Source organism: Hyla sarda, chromosome 10 (genome assembly GCF_029499605.1).
Source record: "Hyla sarda isolate aHylSar1 chromosome 10, aHylSar1.hap1, whole genome shotgun sequence".
In the NCBI taxonomy this organism is placed as follows: domain Eukaryota; kingdom Metazoa; phylum Chordata; class Amphibia; order Anura; family Hylidae; genus Hyla; species Hyla sarda.
Genome location: NC_079198.1, coordinates 131,053,822 through 131,081,540, shown reverse-complemented (window position 1 = coordinate 131,081,540; position 27,719 = coordinate 131,053,822). Strand labels below are relative to the sequence as shown.

Genomic DNA, 27,719 nt, shown 5'->3' with positions numbered 1-27,719 from the left:
GTATTGAGTTTATTTGACAGAGATCATGAGCAAATATTTAAATAATACAAAAACAGAATAAGTGATAATATTATCAAAATAATGATGATGATAATTTATCATTCAGATGTTTTAGTTATAATTTATGACTATTCCTAGAGTAAATGTTATTCCAATTCATTTGATTAGTCATATTTTAGATGACTGCTACAGTTTTTCCCACATAATCAGGTTTGCTACTCACTTGGTACCGCTATGGGTACTATACTCATGCCTATTTTCACCAAGGTAACTAGTAAACAGATCTGATATTCTAATTAATACTTTTTATTGATTACCTGTTTATTTGGTACAGAGGAGGACAATGTTAGAACAAGTCTTCAGACATAAAACTTATTAATATAATCAAAAACATTCCCTGCTATTTTTTTCTCATTAAATATTTTTCTTTGATGTAGAAGCAAGATTATAATTTTCTTAAATGACATTGATGGATGCTATTATATATCATCTATAGTTGACAAAATATTACCAATAGTCAATATTGTAGTTATGTGGAATCAGAATTAAAGGGGTACTCTGCCCTTAGACATCTTATTCCCTATCCAAAGGATAGGGTATAAGATGTCTGATCGAGGGGTCCGGCCACTGGGACCCCCTGTGATCCCTGTGGCGGCACTGTGCTGGTCTAAACAGCTAATCTTTAGAAAAACAATCTAACCCCTTTACAACCACGGATGTATATTTATGTCTGTGGCCGACTCCCGTTATGCGAAGCATGCTCAGGAGCTGAGCAATCTTCATACCCAGCAGGCTAGCAGGAACTGTGGCTAATACAAGATATCGCTGATCGAGCTGATGTCTGGTATTAACCCTTTAGATGCTGCAATCAAAGTTGATCGCAGCGTCTAAAATGGGAAAAAACTGTTGCCAGTTAGCTCAGTGGCCTGTTTGGGACTGCCACGGTGAGAACAGCGGGAAGGTGCTTAACTTCCTTCCCACTGTCCGATCATTATTATGCTGCTCCATGCCTGAGATACAGGCTGGAGCAGCAGAACACCGATAACACTGATCAATGCGATGCTATGGCATAGCATTGATCAGTGTATGCAATCAAATAATTGCATGTAATAGCCCCCTATTTGGACTAAAAAAAGTGTAAAAAAAGTTTTAAAAAAGTTAATAAATGTGATTTAACCCCTTCAGTAATAAAAGTTTGAATCACCCCCCCTTTTCACATAAAAATAAATAAATGATAATATATAATCAAAAATTAAAATAAACAAACATTGCCATGTGCTTAAATGTCCAAACTATAAAATATAATGTTAATTAAACAGCATGGTCAATGGCGTACACATAAAAAAAATTCCAAAGTCCAAAATTGCGTATTTTTGTCACATTGTATACCCTAAAAAAATATACAAAAAAAGAAGGTTGCAGCAGCACTCTTGCTCAAAAAATGGAGGCTCTAAGTGCACTTTTTGATCAAAACGTGTCCCCCATCCACCATGCGGAGGTGGCCTAATTTCGGATGGGACCCTAACACTCACTTCACTCACTTCCGCTGGGCATATAGCCTCTGTGTGACATGCTAGTTCCACCATCAATTAAAAAAAAACTCCTGTGAAACAGGGAGGGGTGCACGGCTACAGAGGGTGCCACTCCCCCTAAATTGCACAGCAAAAATAAATAGAAAAATAGCTAGCTAGCCTTCATATGGCTCTGTAGGTGCAATATTAAAAGCGTTCTGATTTTTAGAAAGTGAGGTTGAAGATACGAAAGTGCAAAAATGAAAAAACCTGTGGTCCTTAAGGGATTAATTTAACCTCAAACTTAAAGGGGTAGTTTTACTTTAGATATCTTATCCCCTTTCCAAAGAATAGGGGATAAGATTTCTGATCGCTGGGGTCCGACTGCTAGAAACTGACCACTGGGACTCCCGTGATAAGACCCCACCCCAATAAAGAGACCTAAACAGATAAATGTGACCAGATTCACTTTATTTGAATTAGTAATATAAAGCAAACAGGGGAAAAAAGGAACTAATGCTAAAATCAGGCTCTTCAGATACTAAAATGATAGTGATTTCGGGGTCATTATTGGTCCACAATAAGTCCTATGGTGAAAGAGGATCCTAATATATTTATAGAAAATAAGCTAAAGTAAAATCTTGAAACAATAGGGATCCTTGGAGAAGTAAAGACTACCCTTACACCCTGTCAGGTTGAGATCCTCAGTGACCTGGGGGCTCCCCTGCAAGCTCTTCCCCTGTAGTTCCATAATGATGTGTATATCCCTTTAATGCCTTGACTGTATCTTTATATATATAGAGCAGAGGACCTGTGGGAGGTCTCAAAGACCTGTGGAATGTCACATGATTTGTTGTCACATGTTCTAACAGAGAGCACCAGCTTAACCTATGACCCGCAGCTTGACACACTGGCTTTAGTCCAGCCCCCCCCCTACTATATAAAGGGGCGGCCATTACAATTCACGCTCTTGTGCCATCAGTCTTACTGAGACAGCAACTACCAGAGATCTCAGTGCAAGTGATCAGCATCTGGAAGACCCCAAAAGCTACAGTCATTCCAGTAAGTCTCAAGTCTATGACTGCTGTCACCGAAACTAGTCAAGTCCTGCATATAGTCAAGTCAAGTCCAATCTCAAGTCAAGTTAATTACAAGTATATTGGTCCAGCAAGCTGCGAGGTCCTTCTATGTCCTGGCCACCTCTCTGGGAAATCTGGCCTCAGCTCTGAAGATAATTCTATTTGTCTTATACACAGTAAAGCCTCCATTTGACCATAACTGGTTGTGGACTCTCATTTAACTACTAGCAACTGGGATAGCGGAGAAACCTGGCGTGTGGTGTTCGGAACCTTAAAACCACACTGGCATCACAAACACCAGGGGTTAACAACATCTTGCCCCAAGGGTTAATACCATCTGATCCCACCACTCACAACGCTACACCTGTGGTCCCGCCATACACCTGTGGGTCACCACAATTGTAGGTAAATAAAGTCATATAGGGAGCCCTGTTATAATTATTATTTCTTTAATTACAACATTACATACAAACTCTGAACATGCAGACTAAACTTTTAAGTTTTTACTCAGACTTATTTCTCCTTGTGAGCTGAAATGAATAGGACGGCCTTATGGTCAACAAGGGGACTTATACCTGTTGCCTTTTTACTCACACAGATATCAATAATAAAACCTTCTGCAACTAGAGTTTTCCTGGCAAAATCCTCATCATATGTGAGAGCATGGAACTTGTCTTTCCCGACTGTGAAATATGTTTCATCTAAAACCCCAACTAACATGAGGTGTCCTCCAGGTTTCAGTAACTGTGAGATCTTCCTCAGATATCTGATGTAGTCATCTTTATCTTTGGAGATAGCATCTAGGAGCGCAACACTGATGATACAATCTGCTGGTGGTAAGATCACCGGATCCATTATATTTTCTTTGTTGAGGTCACATTTTGCAACATGTTGAGCGGCTTCTCTCACTTTTCCTTCTTTGTCCTGTAACTCGATGCTGAAGTACATGGAAAAAATGAAAAAGTGATTGTTAAACACTCAACCTGAATGGGGAAGCAAGAAAAAATAGTTAGACCTTGACTATTGGCGACCAGAATTATTGGATTAATCGTAACCCCTAGATAACACACGGCGCACCTGTACTCTCTTGCCATATGGGACTTAATGCCTCAGGACATTCTTTTATAACCTGAAGTGTTTAGTGTCCATATTGATAGGTGGTGACTGTGACAGCTACTATCAGTAGTTGGGCACTCACCACATATGTAGTGATTTAAAAGCCAGAGCCAGGCTATATCAACAGAATGTCGGTCACACTGCACAATGTTATGCAATAGCACAGCATTCCACAGTGAATACAATCTAACAATTGCAAATAATACAGTCATGGCCATAAATGTTGGCAACCCTGACATTTTTCTAGAAAAGGAAGTATTTCTCAGAAAAGGATTGCAGTAACACATGTTTTGTAATACACATGTTTACTCCCTTTGTGTGTATTGGAACTAAACCAAAAAAGGGAGGAAAAAAAGCAAATTGGACAAAATGTCACACCAAACTCCAAAAATGGGCTTGACAAAATTATTGGCACCCTTAACTTAATATTTGGTTGCACACCCTTTGGAAAAAAATAACTGAAATCAGTCACTTCCTATAACTATCAATAAGCTTCTTACACCTCTCAGCCGGAATGTTGGACCACTCTTCCTTTGCAAACTGCTCCAGGTCTCTCTTATTGGAAGGATCTGGACTCATTCCTGGCCACTTCAGAACTCTCAAGCACTTTGTTGCAATCCATTTCTGGGTGCTTTTTGACATATGTTTGGGGTCATTGTCCTGCTGGAAGATCCAAGATCTCGGATGCAAACCCAGCTTTCTGACACTGGGCTGTACAGTGTCGACTGATAGTTTGCGCTGACACTGAGCCTGCAGGACAGCTTGAATATCTTTGGAACTTGTTTGGGGCTGCTTATCCACCATCCAGACTATCCTGCGTTGACACCTTTCATCAATTTTTCTCTTCTGTCCACACCCAGGGATATTAACTACAGTGCCATGGGTTGCAAACTTCTTGATAATGTTGCGCACTGCGGACAAAGGCAAATCTAGATCTCTGGAGATGGACTTGTAACCTTGAGTTCTCTTCTCCTTTTTCTGTTGTTTATGCTTAGAGTGGCACGCACAGACACACAGTGCAAAGACTAAGTGAACTTTTCTCCTTTTTATCTGCTTTCAGGTGTGATTTTTATATTGCCCACACCTGTTACTTGCTTCAGGTGAGTTTAAAGGAACATCACATGCTTGAAACAATCTTATTTTCCCACAATTTTTAAAGGGTGCCAATAATTTTGTCCAGACCATTTTTGGAGTTTGGTGTTACATTGTGGGAGATTTATCAAAAACTGTGCAGAGGAAAAGTGGTGATGTTGCCCATAGCAACCAATCAGATCGCTTCTTTCATTTTCCCCAGGCCATTTTAAAAATGAAAGCAATGATCTGATTGGTTGCTATGGGCAACTGGGCAACTTTTCCTCTGGACAGGTTTTGATAAATCTCCCCCATTATGTCCAATTTGCTTTTTTTTCCCTTTTTTCCCTTTTTTTGGTTTAGTTCCAATACACACAAAGGGAATAAAAATGTGTATAGCAAAACATGTGTTACTGTAATCCTTTCCTGTGAGAATTCTTCATTTTCTAGAAAAATTACAGGGGTGAAAACATTTACGGCCATGACTGTATGTGCGGAACTATCAAGATATAATGTGTATGATTGTGCATGGAGAACAGTGTAAAGTAACAAAAAAACTTCCATACCAAAGAAATGCAGATTGTCATATTTCTGATTTTTTTTTTTATAAAAAGTCCTATAAAAAAAAAATAGTACCAATAAAAAGTACAAATCATTGGCGCAAAAATGAGATGGTGCAACTGGTGCTCGCAACATGCATGGCAGGTCCGCCATTAACCCCTCAGCTTCCGTGGTCAATACAGATCATGGCATCTGAGGCAATGTGGCCGTTATATTGGATTATCCGATCACCTCAAATGGATGACGGAGGTCACCTCACCTGTCTCCAATCGTCTTCTGGGGTCTTTTGCTCTGGTCTGAGACCGAGTAGACCAGAGCAGAAGATCGCCAATAACATTAATCAGTGCTATGCATCTGCATAGCACTGATCAGTAAAAGCAATAAACTTAAATGGAGACATAAAAAGTGTAAAAAAAAAGTTCAGACGTCACGGCCATGCCCCCTCCCATACACCTGAATTGAGGGGGCATGACGTCTCGACCACTGTTGCAGGAACCTGTTGTTTGCGGGAGATCGCGAGGGACCCAGCAGCGGGCCCCCCATGATCAGACATCTTATCACATATCCTTTCAAAAGGGGATAAGATGTCTAGAAGCGGAGTGCCCCTTTAGGTGAGTGAAGGTTGTATTGAGATAAAAAGGAAACCATACTCACCTCAAGAGAAACCTAACTCCCAAGGACTTATTAATCTCATATTAAACTTTTTTCATCTCCTCACCATCCCTGCAGGCAGGGAAACTCTCAGGTATGGTGAGGAAGAAGATTTTACCATATATAACGTGTTAGATATAAAAAAAATATTCTGACAGGTTCCCATTCACTTAGACAACCATTAAAAATCTTTTGTCATGTCACAGAGATATGTTAAAGGGGTACTCTGGCCCTAATACAGCTTATCCCCTATCCAAAGGACAGGGAATAAGCTGTATGTTCGCAGTGTCCCGCAGCTGGGGACCCCCGAAATTTGTCATTGCGCACCCACCTTTGTGAGCTCTCTGCAGCACTGGAAGCTCCCAGGGTGTAGCGTGATGTCACCACTCCGCCCCATATGACATCGCGCCCTGCCCCCTCAATGCAAGTCTATGGGAGGGGGCATGGCAGCTGTCACATCACATGGGGGCAGAGTCATGACTTAATGATACTCCAGCCCCGTGGTCATCATGCTACTCACTCGGAGCCTCCAGTGCTGTGGAGAGCTCACAAAGGTGGGTGTACAATGACAGATTGCGGGTGTCCCCAGCGGCGGGATCCCCGCGATCATACATCTTATTCCCTGTCCTTTGGATAGGGGATAAGATGTATTAGGGCTGGAGTACCCCTTTAAAGGTTCTGATCTGTGGGCCATTGGAATGAGTCAAATGAATCACGCCATAGGACGCTTCACTCTCCGGCTTGTAACAATCTCTGTCTTGCTTTAGAGGACGGCCCCATAAACTTATTTATAAATATAAAACTCCACATGTGTATGTATGTATTTATTTTCTAGCATAACTTCCAAATTAAACTTTGTAAATATGTTACTTACTTTATATGTCAGCTAAATAATGAGGACAGGACATGGTCAAATTCAGTTTTTCTTTAATGATCTAGCATTATACAAGTAATGTACAGTACATAGAAGACATGAAGCCTGAACATGTCCTAGATCTGCTTGATATATTTTCTACAGTATTGACAATGACAATAGGTTTCCCCTATGACAGGGACAAATATTTTACCTCTTTCCTTCTAAGTCTACATGAATCTTTGTAGCATGTCCCCATTCAAAGGCTCCAGTACGTGTGTTCAGCCATCTTTTTAGTTCCAGGATACATCTGTCTCGGACCTTCAGTATTATGATGTGTTTGAAAAACTCACTGGGTGCATAGAGATGGTGAACCAAGGAACCAAGACTGAGGTCAAGCAGGACATCTCCTCTTATATGACCTGTAGAGAGATATTCAGTATATTAAAACCTCAGCGCTTGTAGCTTCAGGTAAATAGTACTTTTTAAAAGCCTACAGTATACTGCAGAATAGGCTTGTCCTAACATGTATTAGGTGGCAGGGGGCTTCTAACATAGCTATAGGTCAATTCAAACACCATACAAAACATTCAAATGATATATCATAGTCAAAACTAAGAATTGGAAGAATTGGAAAATGTTAGTAAAGTTGACTACCTGGAGCCCAAAACAGACTGAGCCCATTCGGAAAAACACAAATGCACAAACTTGTAGAAATTTATTAAAGGGGTTGTGCACTGTCCTGGCTTTCGGAGCTCCGCACGCAGCGTCCGGAAGTTCATTACTCCGAACGCTGTGTGCGGGATTCCGTGTTCGCGGTCGCCTTGCGTGACGTCACGCCCGGTCCCCTCCTGACGTCCCGCCCCCTCTACCAAAGTCTATGGGAAGGGGGCGTGACAGCGGTCGCCCCCCCTTCCCATAGACTTTCGTTGAGGGGGCGGGCGTGACGTCACGATGGGGCCGGGCGTGACGTCACGCCCAGCGGCTGCGAACACGGAAGCCCGCACACAGCGTTCGGAGAAATGAACTTCCGGACGCTGTGTGCGGAGCTCCGAAGCCAGGGCAGCGCACAACCCCTTTAAACTCCATGCCAAATTGAGAGTGTATACCTCATTCACAGCTTCACAATGGAGCAGGACTCCTCTTAGTTTTACAAAAATCCTTGCACCTGTATACTGGAAATTTTAATAGCTGCAATTAATTACCATATAGCTGCCCTTTCTAGTCACCTGACAGCTCAGCCACAGCTCCGTTCAGCTGCTATGACTAATGGTCATGTAGTTATTAACCATTTGAATGGAGCTGTGGCTGAGCACTTGGTTGGATAGCGCAGCTAAGTTTTATGCTATTGTGGCAGGCCTCTGGGGTAGGGGTAGTGTAGTCAGGGTGTTGCTTCAGTATATCAGGGGTTAAGGTTAACCCTATCACTCGTGACGCCAGGCTGAGGGCTAGTATACTGAAGTAATTCTCCGCCTTTCCCAGTAACGATAGGTGCATATAATGACTGAAGGTCCACAAGGTAGTTGAACTTGAACTTGGATACACTTTACTTAAAGACTTGAGGTACATCCAATGAACAGTAGCAGTCTCATTAATACAGTCTCCATACACCTCAGTGACTGACAGTTGTTGCGGACCATGACTTTTTATTGCAGACCATGACTTTTTATATAAGTCTCAGAATTTAGGGTAATTTGCGAAGATCCGTCCGGATTTAGGGGTTAGATATGGGCCGTTGATCTTGCAGAGTGCGTAGGGATTGATTATACTCACAGTTTAGTAAAGATCAGCCTTTGCCACAAGGCTCGGGCCTAAACTCACTGATGACAGCAACGGAGATCCTTCCCTGTCAACAGCCCAGGAACAAGAGAGCGAGCAATGGCCGCCGCGCCCTTATATGGGCAGGGGCGGGGCCTTTTTGGATTGGTCCATGGTCAGCTGTCACTCACCATTACATAGCCTGATGAGTAAATACCTGACTTCGTCCAAAGGTCCTATACACAGAAACCATAGAGTCTTTGAAATGCATCACGTGACCCGCAGGTCCTGCAACACTAACTAGGTAAATACACTTACTATACAAATATATACACATTAAATTTTAATAATTTTAATTACAAAAGGGGTGAGAAGGGGCCAGCTAAGGATGAGGACCCCACCTACACCTAGGGACTCTGACTTTGGGGACCTCACCACAAGGCAACGGATGCAATCCGGTGCCGGGACACCACAAACCCCCTTACTTAAAATAAGTCGACCCCGACGCTTGTCCCCTAAGGCAGAGGAACTAGGACAGACTTAAGCAGGATCTCTAACTAAACAAAATCTATATCCTGACAAACTTTTATACATATTAGGTACTTTTAAACCTACCAGACATTTTCTAGGCATTTAAACATTTTGTAGTCTAGTAATCCTACTACTAGACATTTAAGAAGGCTTCTAAGGCACTTATGAAGTTATTTAAACAATTATGAAGCTATCTAGACCTTTAGTTTCTAGCTTCTAAAACATTTTTATTAAGGTTACTATACATTTTAAAGCTTACTAGACGATTAGGCAGCTATCTAACATTTAGTTTCTAGTTACTAAGACATTTTTATTAGCTCTCTACACATCCTTATGAGGCTAACTACACATTAGCACAGCTCTTTATACTTTAGTTTCAAGCTGACTAAACAATTTTATTACCTTAAACATTTTATTCGCCAACAATGAGTTTCCAGTTAGTACACATAAGGTATACTGGCTAGCCGGAAGCTAGGTCACAGTAACATTGGCTGCAAGGGTCTATCGGCTACACGCTACTTACCCCTAGAGCACTTCACATAACCTACCTTGGTTACTTTAAGAATTACGTGTTTAATTTGTTAGCTCGCAAGAGCACCTACTGGCCAGGTAAAGCATCTCACACACTCAAAGAAAGAGAAGAAGTGTACCTAACAGTGGCAGGAATTGAATTACAACCCCTAAAGTGTTTTCTTAAGTGAGATATATTTTCTTTTTATGTATGTTCTGAAATAGATTGAGGTAGTACATTTAAGTCAGAAGTTTGGAGTACTATGTGTGCAAGTTCTATTTAAGGGTAATTTCCCAATTATTTTGTTGAGACAGGTGCTAGCAATGGGTGACAGCAATAATACTACCCTCGGAGGAGCTGGGGTGTCACCTATTTAGCAACTACTAAACACCTTTAAAACTTTTTATACATTTGTATGCACAATAATAATTTACGTTTTTAGTGTTTATTGTACACATGCAACACACTGACATGTTTTGTGTACAGCTCTGACTTACTTTTTATGTACATAGACATTAGACTATCTTTCTATGTACAACCCTTACCTATCTTTTATGTACACAGGCACGAGGATACCTTCCTGTGTACAAGAACCATATACATATTTACTATACAATTTACCCAACACTTCAACAGGGTTTGGGCGCATTCACACGATAAGTGCAACATTTAGCAAAAGAGTTCTTATGAAGCTGCTGGTATATACATAAAACGGAGGTGTAAGGATCAGCAGTCCACCTACACTAGGAGTTCAATTAAAGGGAATGGTAAACACAGCCTTAACCACAACTCAGCCGGGTACAGTCCTTAATGAATCTCCTACTGGCTAGGAGTCTCTTGACTTAATAGTCAGGCACAAGCTAAGTGGTTACGTTGCTGAACTTAAACTGAAACAATCTTAGCACAGCTAGGCACAATTCTTGAACTTGGTTGCTGCAAAATAAATGTGGTTAACACAAGAAACAATCTGACATTACTTTAAAGTCTCTTCAGATGATATTCTTCTTTACTCTTGTTGTGCCTCTCCTGGTTCCCCTATACCTTCCAACATCAGGGGCTGGTGTAGAATTGACATAGCTTTGCCACACCACATTGGTGAGGATGGAGTGGTGGATGGCAGTATTAGAAGAGGACACAGGCTTTCTAGCCAGGATCAAAGTAGGGGAATAGGGCTTGAGTACCATCTCCAAACTAGGATGGACATATGACCCTTCCGTCGGTACCCTGGAAGCAGGCAAACTCTCCATGTCAGAAGAGGGCCTTGATACATACGTTGGTACCTGTGCAGGAGGCAAACTCTCATTGCTCCGAGAGGGCCTAGGTACGTGCGTTGGTACCTCTGGTACAGACAAACTCTCATTGCTCCGAGTGGCCTTTGCACTGCTCGCCGGTTTACGAGGATGGTCTACCCAGTGTGGCAGTCAAGGAGTGTCCCATAACCTCTGACCTTGTCGAACTTGGCCACAGTCGCTCTTCTTCTCTCCAATGGCTCCTCCCCTTTTCGGGGGTGATCCCATTTACGAATGTACAATGCCTCCATTTCTTTGGTGTTTTCCTGCCACCATACTTTCTCTTCATGAGGCAAATGCACGTGCTTGGGGGCGTAGAGTTCTTTGTATCAGGCCTTTAGCTTTTCCATCAATTCGGCCATCTCGGCTTCTTGACGGGCCCTTTCTTTTTCTGCAGTTTGGATTGGCGGGAGTGGCTTCTCAGGTAAAGGTTGAAGTACCTTGTGCATATATTCGATCTGCTCCGGCTTATCTCCAAACACCCACTGCGGCAAATTTAGTGAGCACGGTCGTGCACATGGCAAGCTTGATCGAGGTGTGGCCTCGAGGCTGGAGGAGGAAGAAAAACCCGCCTCTAGCGGGGTACTCACAGCAGACTCCTCCGACGGGATCTCGGCCCACGAGCCCCAAGTCCTGTGGTGAGGGGACAATCTCACCGGTGATGCACCTCCAGGTGTCCCTGCTCTCTCTGCTGGAGGTGTCTCTGGCCAATCGTCGTCATCATCAGGCAGTGGGGAAAGTTTGCAGGCCCCCTCTTCGTCTAATGACAACCGCTGCAGACGGTCAGCAAGTTCTTGAAAAAGTCGGGCTGCGACTGCCACAACTTTTCGTTGTTCCGGTGCCATTTTGCCATCTTCACCACGTGGAACGCTGCTCTCCGCCATGTCTGTACTCTCTGGCTCTTTGTGCAGGCTGAACAGGTTGCTCTGCGTGGTGTCTTTTATAGTAGGGCTTCCCCAAAATGGCGGCCGGCAGGAAGGACGTCATCGGTGCAGCCCCGACTTCCGGTCCTTCCAGGGACGACTCCTGTATCTCCAAGTTCCCTTTCGGCTGTGACACAGCAGCTTGACAGCCACGCCCAGGGGTGGGGCGTGGCGCAGCGCGGGCCTTCTTTGTGCGCTTTTCCGGCAGCAGTTCAGCTCCGCCTGTGCTGACCGGACCAGAGGATCGCAGCATGAACTCATTGCGCAGTTTACACATCTTAGTCACAGATAAATTTTCACCTCCCCCCTTACTTTTTTTGTGTCCCCCTTGTATGGTGCACCACGGACATCGCTCCCGTACACAACAACACGGTTTACAGCACATGAATAAAGTTTGTTGCTTGGTGGGGAGTACACTTTCGCCAGTGGCAACAGCATTTGGCACACACCCGAATCCTGTTCATGATGCCAAAAAGGCTTTGTGGTAAGCCTCTGGGGTAGGGGTAGTGTAGTCAGGGTGTTGCTTCAGTATATCAGGGGTTAAGGTTAAACCTATCACTCGTGACGCCAGGCTGAGGGCTAGTATGCTGAGGTATGGGAGAATCTAGCAGTATGAGTATAATTTTCCTTCAGTGTCACCACAGGGGAACATTTATCATTGTAGAATCCCCATTTATAGTGTCTATATAATACAAAATAAAAATCAAAAGAACACGGAGCGCTCCCTGTGTGGAATCAATGGTGGATTCAACGTGAGGATAATCGGGTAGACAACTTGCTCACCTGATTCCTTTGTGCTGGAGAGGCACAACACTCAAAAAGGTATAAGTATTCAGGAGACTGCAGCGACTTCCCACGCGTGCATACAATGAAGACAGGGAGAAGAAGGAAATGGAAGCTGGATCGCGCTGTCACAGACGAAGGTAGGATGAATCCAAATTATTAATACAAGCTGGTTTATGTAGGTATAAAGTGCACGCAACACGTTTCAAAACCTATCTGGTTTTTTCATCAGGCGTGTTGAAAACCAGCTTGTATTAATAATTTGGATTCATCCTACCTTCATCTGTGACAGCGCGATCCAGCTTCCATTTCCTTTCTTCTCCCTGTCTTCATTATAATACAAAATAGGAAAGGCTCTGCAAAGTAAACAATACTCTGTAATCCCCTTTTATATGACTAATAATTCTATCATTAGTGATAACCTGAGCATAAAAAAAAAGTGTTGAGGCAAACAAGTAGAGTCAGACCATGGTCCAGCTGGCTAAACGTTTACAATCCTGAATCTACTCACAAAAAAATTTCCCAGTTTGTTGTGAGTAGATTCAGGATTGTAAACGTTTAGCCAGAGCTCAAACGTTACTCGGTGTCAGACTTTACAATAAATTAATAGATATAGGATAAAGACACATAGCACTCAGCCTTGATTTTCCTAATTCTTCATTTTGGTTTATTGTAGCGTTCTCATTCCATAGACAACACAGTACTGGTGGGCACGCTGGGAGGGGGTGCAGGTGCAGGGACTGTAACTGAGACTACAGAATGTTTTGCATAATAATTGAGAGACTGGATGAAGCATTAGAATATGCAAACAGTCTATAGTCTAAGTTACTATCCCGACACTTACAGCATGCCCACCATACCTGCATCATCTATAAAAATGAGAACGCTACAATAAACCAAGACGAATCATTGGGAAACTCTAAGGTGAGTTCTATGTGTCTTTATTCTATATCTGAGCATAAAATAGTCGCAGCATTATTTTTCTAAACTAAAATCTAGAACCCAGATACAACTTTCCATGTGAACAAAAACAGATTTAGAATAGATCAGGAGATGACAGTAGAATTACTTTTCTAAATCCTGAGACCCATATATTCTTCATATTTAAAGGATACCTCTAATTGTAGTCCAGGTGGCAGGAGTTGCTCTTAAATGAGTTGTTCTTAAATTTTTTCCGGTGGAAAACATTTTTTTTTTTAAATCAACTGGTGCCACAAAGTTAAACAGACTTGTAAATTACTTCTATTAAAAAAATCTTAATCCTTCCTTACTGATCAGCTGCTGTATGCTCCAAGGGAAGTTGTATTTTTTTTCTGGAGTTCAGTCTGACCACAGTGCTCTCTGCTGCCACCTCTGTTCATGTCAAGAACTGTCCAGAGAAGGAGAGGTTTGCTATGGGGCTTTGCTCCTACTCTGGAGCAGAGAGCACTGTAGTCTGGCTAAAAAGAACAACTCAGATTCCTCTGGAGCATACAGCAGCTGATAAGTAGGATAAAAATTGTTGAATAGAAGTCATTTACAAATCTGTTTAACTTTCTGGAGCCAGTTGATATAAAAAAAAATGTTTTCCACAGGAGTACCCCTTTAAATTTTGCAAACACTTCTGATCTGGCGACTTGCTTTGAGACTATCATAATATGAGAACAGATTTGCCAGTAGTCCAATAGACTTATGTGTCAACGTAACAGTCTCCAGCAAGTCACTGGATCAGAAGTGGCAGCAAAATCTAAGCTCATATCCTTCCACCGGGACCTCAATTAGAGTAGCACTTTAATGACCAGGCTCGCTCTGCTCCCTTTAAATGATTTGAGAATTACATAGAGGAGCATGGTTGTCTGCTCTGTAACAACTAATTAATTTAGTTATTTACAATTGTTTACAACCAATTTAAGTGCTAAGAAAGAAAAAGTCAGTTAAAAAGTCCCCCCCCCCCCCCTCCTCTCCCCTTCCCTCTCCTCTCTTCTCCTCGTTGTAACAGAATGGTGGGTATCTAGAGTTAATCTATAACTATAAATATTGTAATAAAACTGTAAAAAATAACATACATAGAAGCATAGAAGCATACATACCTGGTCTGAAAGCTTTAACAAAATTTTCAATTGGAAATATTAAGAAATCCTCTTCAAAGACCATATCAGGTTTATCTGAAAAATAAAGCTCCAGGAATTGTCTGGAATCAAATCCATGTTTATGATAGAGCTTACGGGAGCCGGAATCCATCGTGAAATCTTCTATCACAGACAGGTGACTGTATCTACACCGGAGCTACAGGTCTTTATATAATTACCAGGAATCAGCTTACAGGTTATATTATCATTTATCACTTCATGTGTTATTGTCTTCATGTGATAGTCATGAGAATATGTGATAGAGATTCCCACAGAGCATAAATAATCTGTGGAGATTTGTTTTTCTGAAGATCATTATAGGACAGACATACAGTATGTTTTTGTTTAACCCCTTCCTGACCTGGTGAAATACAATTTTTACCCCTCTCACTTTTAAACACTCATCACATTTTTTATCCATCTCTAAACAACGATTTGGGGGTTGATATTGAAAAAAAAGAAACAAAATTGTGCAATATTGTGGTGTGATCAAATATATATATATATATATATATATATATATATATATATATTTTGTTTACCTTCTATTTTAGCACTATCTAAGTATCCAGTATTGTCTGGCGAATATATATATATATATATATATATATATATATATATATATATATATATATATATATATACATATGTATATATATATATATATATATATATATATATATGTATATATATATATATATATGTATTATAATCTCCACTGCATCAGACAGGTAATCTCTTCAGGAGACTGAGAGAGCTTGGAGAGTATTTTGAGCCATTCACTGCCTGCCACCCATATTTCCCAGTCTGCTATAGAGAATATTTGTCTTCAGGAAACTGGGAAAGCTTGGTGGCATGCAGTGCAGAATGCAGGACTCACTATATTTCCTCAGCTTTACCAGTCACCTGAAGAGTATATCTGCCATATTGGAGACTGGGAAAGCTGGGCACACTTTGTGGCACTCAGTGGTGTTGAGCGGCATAGGCCATATTCGAATTCACGATATTTCGCGAATATATGGACGAATATTCGTCATATACTCGCTAAATTCGCATATTCGTAATATTCGCGTTTTATTTTGCATATGTGCATACGAAAATTTGCATATGTGAAAATTTGCATATCTAAAAATTAGCATATGCGAAAATTAGCATATGCGAGAATTAGCAAAATTTGCACACCAGTCTCACACAGTAGTATTAGAGCCTTCTTTACACCACACAAGCTGGAAGCAGAGAGGAATGATCACTGTGATGTGTACTGTGAAAAAAATAAAATAAAAAAGAATATTCGTAATTATGAATATATAGTGCTATATTCATGAATATTCGCAAACTCGCGAATATGCGATATTCGCGAATAAAATTCACATTGCGAATATTCGCGAGCAACACTAGCTCAGTATGCGTGCCAACGAGCTATCCAAGTCTTCTGTTCTCTCCCTCCTCACTCTTCTCTCAGCCTACAATAAATCTTTTCTTCATTGTCTTCCCCTACCCCTTTATTTGCACCAACTATTCTCTGCACCTGCCTGCTGGACAGTTTAATCATTCTTTGTCATATTGGAGCTGTTTAGGAGACTGGGAAGGTACACAATTCTGGGCTCACAGTATTTCCTAAGCATTCCAGGTCTCCTGAAGTCTCCCTAGAAAGCTTAGAGACACACAGTATTCATGCCACCCAGCTCTACTCTTTTGTCTCCCTAAGCCCCAGCAGTGATAGGCTGTTTGACCTCCCTGCACTGCAGTGCCGCCAAGTCCTCTCCCTGCCTCCACACTAATGTCTTCTCTTCATCCTTACTCTTTTCTCAGCCCTCAATAAATCTTCAGTCACCTGCCCTCCCCCACTAACTCTTCTCTGCACCAGCCTGCCAAGTAAATAATACTTTACCTTGAAGTTGCTTGGACAGCATGATGTTTAAAACACCTGGTAAATCTCTGCAGCTCAAGAGAAATGTAATCAGGAAATGTATCATAAGTCCTATAGACCAATGGAATTTCGGTACATCTTAAGGATTGGGGAAGGGTGGGGAAGGGAGGGGGGGGGGGGACAATTACCATCCTCTTTCCTGGGTTCCGGGCCTCTTCTTCTGTAGCGTCACTTCTTATGATGAGGTCACTAGAGGTAAAGCTACAGAAGAAGACCAGGAACTAGGAAGGAGGTTGGGAAGTATGGGTTTAGGGCAGATATAGGGATATACTCAGCACTCTACAGATATTGGGTAGTTGATGCAAAGGAGATATGTGTCGGACATCTTGGGGGTGCATTTACATGGAGCAAAGAACCATAGAATACAAGGTATAGAGAAACTGAGTAATGCACTCACCCAAAGTTCCATGCAATGCTGACATTCTTAATTTCATGATCTGTATGAGAAGACATGCACCGGCGCCCTCAGTCAGTCTGTCAACCGTTGTGAGCAGGCGCACCGTCCTCTCCAAAAGAGGGAAGTATGATTTTGCCATGTATATAGATTTTGCCATGTGAACTGGTGATGCCATCTCATGTGCAGATTTTTAAGCTTTAGTTTCTACATTTGTGACGGAACAGTGACAGACGAATTACATACTGCAATGGTTTGGTTGTCCAGCAATGTTAAAATAAATACCAACAGGGAGATGCCCACACGAATAACATTAGTACCACCTCCGCCTGAACTTGACCAAGGTCTGCAAATATTTGAGCCTATACCACAAGCAGCAGTGATGCCATCTGGTCCTGAGCTGACTATAATAGACCTGCCCCTGCCAGCCCTGCAATCTTTTCCCTGTACATTAGCTCTGCACCCAACATACTCATCTGGTGTAATTTCTTCCTAGTCACCCTGATCTGGGTAACAGGCCCTTTCCAACACCCATTCATCATCATAGTCCAGAAAAAAATATTAGAACTGACACTGTGCTGGGACTATGATAGGTGCTTTGCTCCACAAGGTCTGACCAACACCTAGAAAAATCTAAGAATCCAAAAGGGAATAGAAGCGGACTCCAGCGGGAAGCAGTCAGATGTTTATTTTATTCTCCCACGAGTGTTACAAGTCAGTTAAAACCTACAATCGGAGTCTTAAATGTTGCTGATTTGTTACACTAATGGGTTAATACAATTTCTACATCTTACTGCCGGAGTGACACTTCTTTTCCCTTGTAAATTCTTCAATCTTCATTATCTCCATTATACTCCCCAAGACTGGGATACATGATCGTTGGCTCCTTGACAGCCTCTAGATTTTCCTCCAGTGCCATTATCATTACACCTACCTGTGCCCCTTCCACTATCGTTATGACTGCCCCTTCTTCTATAACAGCTATTGGGGATGAGCGAATCGAATCTGACGAATCTGAAGCAATAGATGAACGACGTAATTCTACTGCTTCATCTACTTCAACACCTATTTGAAATGATGGCTGGTCAAGGCATTAGAGACGTGGCACCAACATCTCACTACATCTCATGGCCACATGAGCCCTGTGGGGGCTGAACTGGAGGAGGGGCACAGAGGAGCACAGTTTAGGTATTGCGAGATGGGCAATTTTTCTAGTAATCTGACAGGAGAGGAGGAGTAGGAGCAGCTAAAGGAGCTAGAGGGTTATGGGGAAGGCGAGAGAGAGGACCCAGACACACTATACCAGTATGCAGTGGAGAAAGAGGCAGGGAGTCCCTCCAAGTCAATTGCACAAATGGCACGATGCATGCTCACCTGCTTGCGTAGTGACTGCCTAATTGTCACCATTTGGCAGCAGGATGACTTCTGGCTCTCCACCTTATTGGACCCTTGCTATCAGCACACACTGGGGGCCTTTTTTACACCCACTGAGAAGGAGGGCAAACTGACCTACTACAGAGGCATCATACGTAGTCATTTGGCCGATGCCTATCTGCGCCATTGTCCACCCTCTCGCATGTCTGATTCGAGGAACCCTCTGCATTCACCTTCCATTGCCATGGCTGCTGGGGAGGGGTGGGGTGGCAGGAGCAGTTCCAGCTCCATCAGCAGCAGCCTGAGTCTACAGTCGCTGATGAGTAGCTTTCTTCACCCGCATAGTGAAGCAATTCAGCAGCAGCAGGTAGACCTGGAGCAGGACCTAAACCAACAGGTGATGGCAAACCTTGACATGACCATGCCAACACACTTTGAAGATCCGCTGGACTTCTGGGCTGCCCTGGAAAAGGTTTCCTGCCTGGTCAGTAGTGTGCCATCAGAGCGGGTGTTTAGAGCGGCAGGGGCCATTGTAACCCCAAAGAGAACTCGTCTGTCCATGAAAAATGTGGAGAGACTGACCTTTGTGAAGATGACTCAGGCATGGATCCGCCAGGATTTCCACCCACCAATGCCTGATGCATGAGAGTAAATTAACCATGGTGCCACACCAACACTTCACAAATATGGATAGTGCAAAACATGTTTAAGGTGCTGCTCCTCAGTTACAGACATTCCTCGCCATCAAACCACAAGTTAGTATTGAGGATATGCATTAGCTAAAACTCAACTTTTCTTAGGATAAAATATATGTACTATTTTTGTTTTTAAATAAAACAAAAGGAAAGGTGTGCAAAATACACCATGTGCCACCTACACCACCAAGTATTGATGTGATCTAAAGACCTCTAAAAGGTGGAAGGGAACAACGTATGGTCCATTGTAACCGGTGGGGGTAAAAACTTCCCCTGTAAGGCCCTACTCTCGCATTATTAATTCCCTTCTTGGCAAGTGTTACTCTCCCTAAAAAGGGCTGCCCCACACAGGAACCTCTCCCTATTCCCCCTCTACAAACACTGCCATTTCCTAGGGTTTTTAGGTGGAAATAGAGAGAGTTTTCTGTGTGGGGCCACCCTTTTTAGGGTGAGTATCACTTGCCAAGAAAGGAATTAATGGGGCGAGAGTAGGGCCTTAGAGGGGAAGTTTTTAACCCCACCTGCTACAATGGACAATTCATTGTTCCCTTCCACATTTTCGAGGAAAGTGTTACTCGTCTCAAAAAGGGAGGCCCCACAAAGAACCAATCCCTATTTCCACCTACAATCACTGCCATTTCCCAGGGCTTTTAGTTGGAAATAGGGATTTGTTCCTGTGTGTGGCCGCCCTTTTTAAGTAACACTTTCCTCGAAAAGGTGGAAGGGAACAATGAATTGTCCATTGTAGCCGGTGGAGGTTAAAACTTCCCCTGTAAGGCCCTACTCCTGTAATACCCTACCCTATTAATTCAATTCTAAAAGGGAGGCCCCACACAGGAAACTCTCTCTATTTCAACCTAGAAATGCTGGGAAATGGCAGTGTTTGTAGGGGGAAATAGGGAGAGGTTCCTGTGTGGGGCAGCCCTTTTTAGGACGAGTAACACTTGAAAAGAAGGGAATTAGTAATGCGAGAGTAGGGCCTTACAGGGGAAATTTTTACCCCCCATCAGTTACAATGGACCATACGTTGTTCCCTTCCACCTTTTATAGATCTTTGCATCACATCAATACTTGGTGGTGTAGGTGGCACATGGTGTTTTTTGCACACCTTTTCTTTTGTTTGATTTAAAAAAAAAATAATTTTGATCCACATATGTAATCCTAAGCATATTATTAAAAGTTAAGTTTTATGTACTGCATATCCTCAATACTTACTAATGCACACTAACACTTTTACAAAAGAGACCGTTTTCTTCTGCCTACCTGCCTCAGCTACTATTCTGATCCTGTCACCCGCCTGAAGCCACACATCTGATGCCAAGTTTTCCTTTTTTCACCCACCTTTGTCACTGGGTATTGGTATTGTCACCCATTGCACCACTCTGTCAATGGGTAACTTTCAGGACTCCTGATGCTGCTGTATCATTCAGTTACTATATGTTCTCCTCATGCTGCCGCAAACTCCACGCTGTGTCATTCAGCTACTATTTGGTCTCCTCATGCTGGCAAGACCTCCACGCTGTGTCATTCAGCCACGATATGGTCTCCTCATACTGATGCCACCTCCAGGCTCTGTCATTGTGCCGCTCTGCGGCAGTGATTCTAAAAGTGACGCCTCTGATCTGCATGTCATACTGAATAACAGTATTATTTCACTAACCCATCATACACCCTATGCGTGTTACAGCAAAGCAAAGTGTTCTACACCCCTATTGAGGCTCTCTGTAGGCCAGAAATTTCCCTTTTTAATAGCGATTTGCCACAATAAATTCCGACCGAAGTTTTTTCAGAAAATTCAGTGAATCGGCCGAATCAAATTTTTAAAAAATTCGCTAACAGCTATGAAGGTCTTGGCTGACGCCACCAAAATTTATATATATATATATATATATATATATATATCTGTGAAGGCTAATTCATTAGCCTGCATTTGTGGGAGGGGCGGGGATTCCCTATAAGAACTCGCTGCTGTACCTTTCTCTAACACAGCAGGTTTATCACGTGGGTTCATTGCGAGGTCACGTGCGGCTTCTGGAAGTAGGAGGAAGTCGGGGTCTGGTGAGTGTCAGGGCTCGGCTCGGGGACTTGTTTGGTAAGTAAGTCCCGAGTGCCGTAAGCTATGACTAATTTGCCCCCATACCAGCGTTCGGGGCTTTGTGAGAATAGCTGTGTTCCAGCCCGGTTGCCGGGTTCGTCCACAGCGATGGAGGGATTAGTCATATGCCGGCACGCTCTCTGGCTGCTCAGCTCTGCACTTTACAGTAGGGGTTAATTATATGCCGGCACGCTCCCTGGCTGTTCTGCTCTGCACATTACAGTAGGGGTTAATTATATGCCGCCACGCTCTCTGGCTGCTCAGCTCTGCACATCGAGCACATCAAATACGTACTTAATTATTCTTTCAGCTCTAGCGTTTTATGTATTGGGTGTGTTTTATGTCTAGCATCCTTCTGCCACCCATGTACAGATATAATGGTGGTAAGATAAATGTGTATATATCTTAATATGCATAGGCATGTGTACGTGTGTATTCATGCATAGGTGTGTGTAGATAGTTTGGATAGATATTTCACCATGGCTTCTCCGCCACGGTTCCCAGGTCATGAGGGTATTTGCACTTTATTCAGTTGTTGTCTGATAGTGGCCTCGAGTTTCGTTAGTTGATTTGGCACGGGAAAGCTGGTTATGTTTCATTGATCCGACAAGTCTTTGAGCATTACGTATGGTTGCACAAAAAAAAAAAAAAAAATCATCTCGAACTCATCTACGGTTATTATTCAATTTTGTTACGGTTCTCTACTCATTTCATTATTATGTGAAATTTTGATAAATTATTTTCTTTAGGTACTAAGGTCCCCGTTGAGGCTTTTTGACCGATCCTCCAAGTCGTGACAAACACTTCGTCAGCAAGGTTGGTCTATGGTAGTTGGGGGGTCACTCAGGGGTATGTTTATATGCTGTCTTCACGCTCACAGGATATATACTGTACACACGTTCGTAGGGTTTATACTGTACACACGTTCGCATGATTTATACTGTACACACGCTCGCAAGATTTATACTGTACACACGCTCACAGGATTTATACTGTACACATGCTCACAGGATTCATACTGTACTCACGCTCGTGGGACTTATATTGTACTCATGCTCGTAGGGTTTATACTGTACACACGCTTGCAAGATTTATACTGTACACACGCTCGCAGGATTTATACTGTACACAAGCTCGTGGGATTTATACTGTACTCACGCTTGTGGGATTTATACTGTACTCACGCTCGCAGGATTTATACTGTACACACGTTCGAAGGTTTTTTACAGTATACACGCTCTTGGGATTTATACTGTACATACGCTCGCATGATTTAAACAGTATACAAGCTCGTAGGATTTATACTGTACATAGGCTCAGAGGGTTTATACTGTACACTCGCTGGTAGTATTTATACTGTACACATGCTCGTAGGATTCATACTGTACACACGCTTGTGGGATTCATGTTGTACATATGCTCGTAGGATTCATACGGTACATACGCTCGTAGGAGTTATACTGTACATAACACACTCACATACATACGCTCATAGATTCATATCGTACTTATGCTTGTAATTTACATATGCTGGTATTGATTATACTGTTCTTACGCTCATGTTATACATTACATTGTCACGATGCCGGCTGGCAGGTAGTGGATCCTCTGTGCCAGAGAGGGATTGGCGTGGACCGTGCTAGAGGATCGGTTCTAAGTCACTACTGGTTTTCACCAGAGCCCGCCGCAAAGCGGGATGGTCTTGCTGCGGCGGTAGTGACCAGGTCGTATCCCCTAGCAACGGCTCAACCTCTCTGGCTGCTGAAGATAGGCGCGGTACAAGGGAGTAGACAGAAGCAAGGTCGGACGTAGCAGAAGGTCGGGGCAGGCAGCAAGGATCGTAGTCAGGGGCAACGGCAGGAGGTCTGGAACACAGGCTAGGAACACACAGGAAACGCTTTCACTGGCACTAAGGCAACAAGATCCGGCGAGGGAGTGAAGGGGAAGTGAGGTGATATAGGGAAGTGCACAGGTGTAACCACTAATTGGAACCACTGCGCCAATCAGCGGCGCAGTGGCCCTTTAAATCGCAAAGACCCGGCGCGCGCGCGCCCTCGGGAGCGGGGCCGCGCGCGCCGGGACAGAACTGACGGAGAGCGAGTCAGGTACGGGTGCCGGGGTGCGCATCGCGAGCGGGCGCTACCCGCATCGCGAATCGCATCCCGGCCAGAGGCGGTATCGCAGCGCCCCGGGTCCGTGGAACCGACCGGAGCGCTGCAGTGAGAGGAGTGTAGCGAGCGCTCCGGGGAGGAGCGGGGACCCGGAGCGCTCGGCGTAACAGTACCCCCCCCCTTGGGTCTCCCCCTCTTCTTGGAGCCTGAGAACCTGAGGACCAGACTTTTGTCCAGGATATTGTCCTCAGGTTCCCAGGACCTCTCTTCTGGACCACAACCCTCCCAATCCACTAAAAAGAAGGTTTTCCCTCTGACCTTTTTAGATGCTAAAATTTCTCTGACGGAGAAGATGTCCGAGGAGCCGGAGACAGGAGTGGGGGAAACAGATTTGGGAGAGAAACGGTTAATGATAAGTGGTTTAAGAAGAGAAACATGAAAGGCATTAGGAATACGAAGAGAAGGAGGAAGAAGAAGTTTGTAAGAGACAGGATTAATCTGGCGCAAAATCTTGAAAGGACCAAGATAGCGTGGTCCCAACTTATAGCTAGGGACACGGAAGCGGACATATTTGGCGGAGAGCCATACCTTGTCTCCAGGGGAAAAAATGGGAGGAGCTCTTCTTTTCTTATCTGCGAATCTCTTCATGCGTGAAGAAGCCTGTAAGAGAGAATTTTGGGTCTCTCTCCATATGATGGAGAGATCACGAGAAATTTCATCCACAGCGGGCAGACCAGAGGGCAAGGGGGTAGGGAGGGGGGGAAGAGGGTGACGGCCGTACACCACGAAAAACGGGGATTTGGAGGAAGATTCAGAGATTCTGAAATTATACGAGAATTCGGCCCAAGGTAGAAGATCTGCCCAGTCATCCTGGCGGGAGGAAACAAAATGTCGTAAATAGTCACCCAAGATCTGGTTAATTCTTTCTACTTGTCCATTGGATTGAGGATGGTATGCAGAAGAAAAATTTAATTTAATCTTGAGTTGTTTACAGAGAGCCCTCCAGAATTTAGACACAAATTGGACGCCTCTATCCGAGACGATCTGCGTAGGCAACCCGTGAAGACGAAAAATGTGTACAAAAAATTGTTTAGCCAACTGAGGCGCTGAAGGAAGACCAGGAAGAGGGATGAAATGTGCCATTTTGGAGAATCGATCAACGACCACCCAAATAACAGTGTTGCCATGGGATGGGGGTAAGTCAGTAATAAAATCCATACCAATCAGAGACCAAGGTTGTTCGGGAACAGGCAGAGGAAGAAGAAAACCAGCGGGCTTCTGGCGAGGAGTCTTATCCCGGGCACAGATAGTGCAGGCTCGCACAAAGTCCACCACATCAGTCTCTAGAGTCGGCCACCAATAGAAGCGAGAGATGAGTTGCACAGATTTCTTGATGCCCGCATGACCTGCGAGATGGGAGGAGTGACCCCATTTGAGGATTCCGAGGCGTTGGCGTGGAGAAACAAAGGTCTTTCCTGGTGGAGTTTGCCTGATGGAGGCTGGAGAAGTGGAAATCAGGCAGTCAGGAGGAATGATGTGTTGAGGAGAGAGTTCAATTTCAGAAGCATCTGAGGAACGAGAGAGAGCATCGGCCCTAATGTTCTTATCAGCAGGCCGAAAGTGAATTTCAAAATTAAATCGGGCAAAGAACAGAGACCACCTGGCCTGACGAGGATTCAGCCGTTGGGCAGACTCGAGGTATGAGAGGTTCTTGTGATCGGTGTAAATAATAACTGGAAATCTTGATCCCTCCAGCAGATGCCTCCATTCCTCAAGTGCTAATTTAATGGCTAGAAGCTCTCGATCCCCGATGGAGTAGTTCCTCTCCGCCGGAGAGAAGGTCCTAGAAAAAAAACCACAAGTAACAGCATGCCCGGAAGAGTTTTTTTGTAGAAGGACAGCTCCAGCTCCCACTGAGGAGGCATCAACCTCCAATAGGAAGGGTTTAGATGGGTCAGGTCTGGAGAGCACGGGAGCCGAAGAGAAGGCGGACTTGAGTTGTTTAAAGGCGTCTTCCGCTTGAGGAGGCCAAGACTTGGGATCGGCATTTTTTTTGGTTAAAGCCACAATAGGAGCCACAATGGTAGAAAAATGTGGAATAAATTGCCTGTAATAATTGGCGAACCCCAAAAAACGTTGGATGGCACGGAGTCCGGAGGGGCGTGGCCAATCTAAGACGGCAGAGAGTTTATCTGGATCCATTTGTAGTCCCTGGCCAGAGACCAAGTATCCTAGAAAAGGAAGAGATTGGCATTCAAACAGACATTTCTCAATTTTAGCATAGAGTTGATTGTCACGAAGTCTCTGAAGAACCATACGGACATGCTGGCGGTGTTCTTCTAGATTGGCCGAAAAAATTAGGATATCATCAAGATATACAACAACACAGGAGTATAACAGATCACGAAAAATTTCATTAACAAAGTCTTGGAAGACAGCAGGGGCGTTGCACAGGCCAAAGGGCATGACCAGATACTCAAAGTGTCCATCTCTGGTGTTAAATGCTGTTTTCCACTCATCCCCCTCTCTGATGCGGATGAGGTTATAGGCGCCTCTTAAGTCCAATTTAGTAAAGATGTGGGCACCTTGGAGGCGATCAAAGAGTTCAGAGATGAGGGGTAAGGGGTAGCGGTTCTTAACCGTGATTTTATTAAGTCCGCGGTAGTCAATGCAAGGACGTAGAGAGCCATCTTTTTTGGACACAAAGAAAAATCCGGCTCCGGCAGGAGAGGAGGATTTACGGATAAAGCCCTTTTTTAGATTCTCCTGGACGTATTCAGACATGGCAAGAGTCTCTGGGACAGAGAGAGGATAAATTCTGCCCCGGGGTGGAGTAGTGCCCGGGAGGAGGTCGATAGGACAATCATAAGGCCTGTGAGGAGGTAGAGTCTCCGCTTGTTTTTTGCAGAAAACATCCGCGAAGTCCATATAGGCCTTAGGGAGACCGGTTACTGGAGGAAGCACAGAGTTACGGCAAGGGTTACTGGGAACCGGTTTTAGACAGTCCTTGGAACAAGAGGGCCCCCAACTCTTGATCTCCCCAGTGGACCAATCCAGGGTTGGGGAATGAAGTTGAAGCCAGGGAAGTCCAAGGAGAATTTCCGAGGTGCAATTGGGGAGGACCAAAAGTTCAATCCTCTCGTGATGAGATCCGATGCTCATTAGAAGGGGCTCCGTGCGGAAACGTATGGAACAGTCCAATCTTTCATTGTTTATACAATTGATGTAAAGGGGTCTGGTGAGACTGGTCACTGGGATGTTGAACCTGTTGACGAGAGAGGCCAAAATAAAATTTCCTGCAGATCCAGAGTCCAAGAAGGCCACAGAAGAGAAGGAGAAGGCAGAGGCAGACATCCGCACAGGCACAGTAAGACGTGGAGAAGCAGAGTGGACATCAAGGATTGTCTCACCATTGTGCGGAGTCAGGGTACGTCTTTCCAGGCGGGGAGGGCGGATAGGACAATCCCTCAGGAAGTGTTCGGTACTAGCACAGTACAGGCAGAGGTTCTCCATGCGGCGTCGTGTCCTCTCTTGAGATGTCAGGCGAGACCGGTCGACCTGCATAGCCTCCACGGCGGGAGGCACAGGAACAGATTGCAGGGAACCAGAGGAGAGAGGAGCCGAGGAGAAGAAACGCCTCGTGCGAACAGAGTCCATATCTTGGCGGAGCTCCTGACGCCTTTCGGAAAAACGCATGTCAATGCGAGTGGCTAGGTGAATAAGTTCATGAAGATTAGCAGGCATTTCTCGTGCGGCCAGAACATCTTTAATGTTGCTGGATAGGCCTTTTTTAAAGGTCGCGCAGAGGGCCTCATTGTTCCAGGATAATTCAGAAGCAAGAGTACGGAATTGTACGGCATACTCGCCAACGGAAGAATTACCCTGGACCAGGTTCAACAGGGCAGTCTCAGCAGAAGAGGCTCGGGCAGGTTCCTCAAAGACACTTCGAATTTCCGAGAAGAAGGAGTGTACAGAGGCAGTGACGGGGTCATTGCGGTCCCAGAGCGGTGTGGCCCAAGCTAGGGCTTTTCCAGACAGCAGGCTGACTACGAAAGCCACCTTAGACCTTTCAGTGGGGAACTGGTCCGACATCATCTCCAAGTGTAATGAACATTGGGAAAGGAAGCCACGGCAAAGCTTAGAGTCCCCATCAAATTTATCCGGCAAGGATAGTCGTAGTCCAGAAGCGGCCACTCGCTGCGGAGGAGGTACAGGAGCTGGCGGAGGAGATGGTTGCTGGAGCTGTGGTAGTAACTGTTGTAGCATAACAGTCAGTTGAGACAGCTGCTGGCCTTGTTGCGCAATCTGTTGTGACTGCTGGGCGACCACCGTGGTGAGGTCAGCGACAACTGGCAGAGGAACTTCAGCGGGATCC

The 27,719-nt window shown here is 44.0% G+C and overlaps 1 protein-coding gene across 1 annotated transcript; it reads right to left on the bottom strand.

Annotated features, from left to right (window-relative positions):
* Nucleotides 1–3,103: 3,103 nt before the first annotated feature.
* On the bottom strand, nt 3,104–14,857 carry LOC130293266 (indolethylamine N-methyltransferase-like). Its single transcript, XM_056541768.1, has 3 exons — nt 14,707–14,857; nt 7,057–7,264; nt 3,104–3,527 (listed from the first exon to the last, which is right to left on the bottom strand). Exons 1-3 carry the CDS (start codon nt 14,855–14,857, stop codon nt 3,104–3,106), a joined length of 783 nt encoding a protein of 260 aa, XP_056397743.1.
* Nucleotides 14,858–27,719: the final 12,862 nt, after the last annotated feature.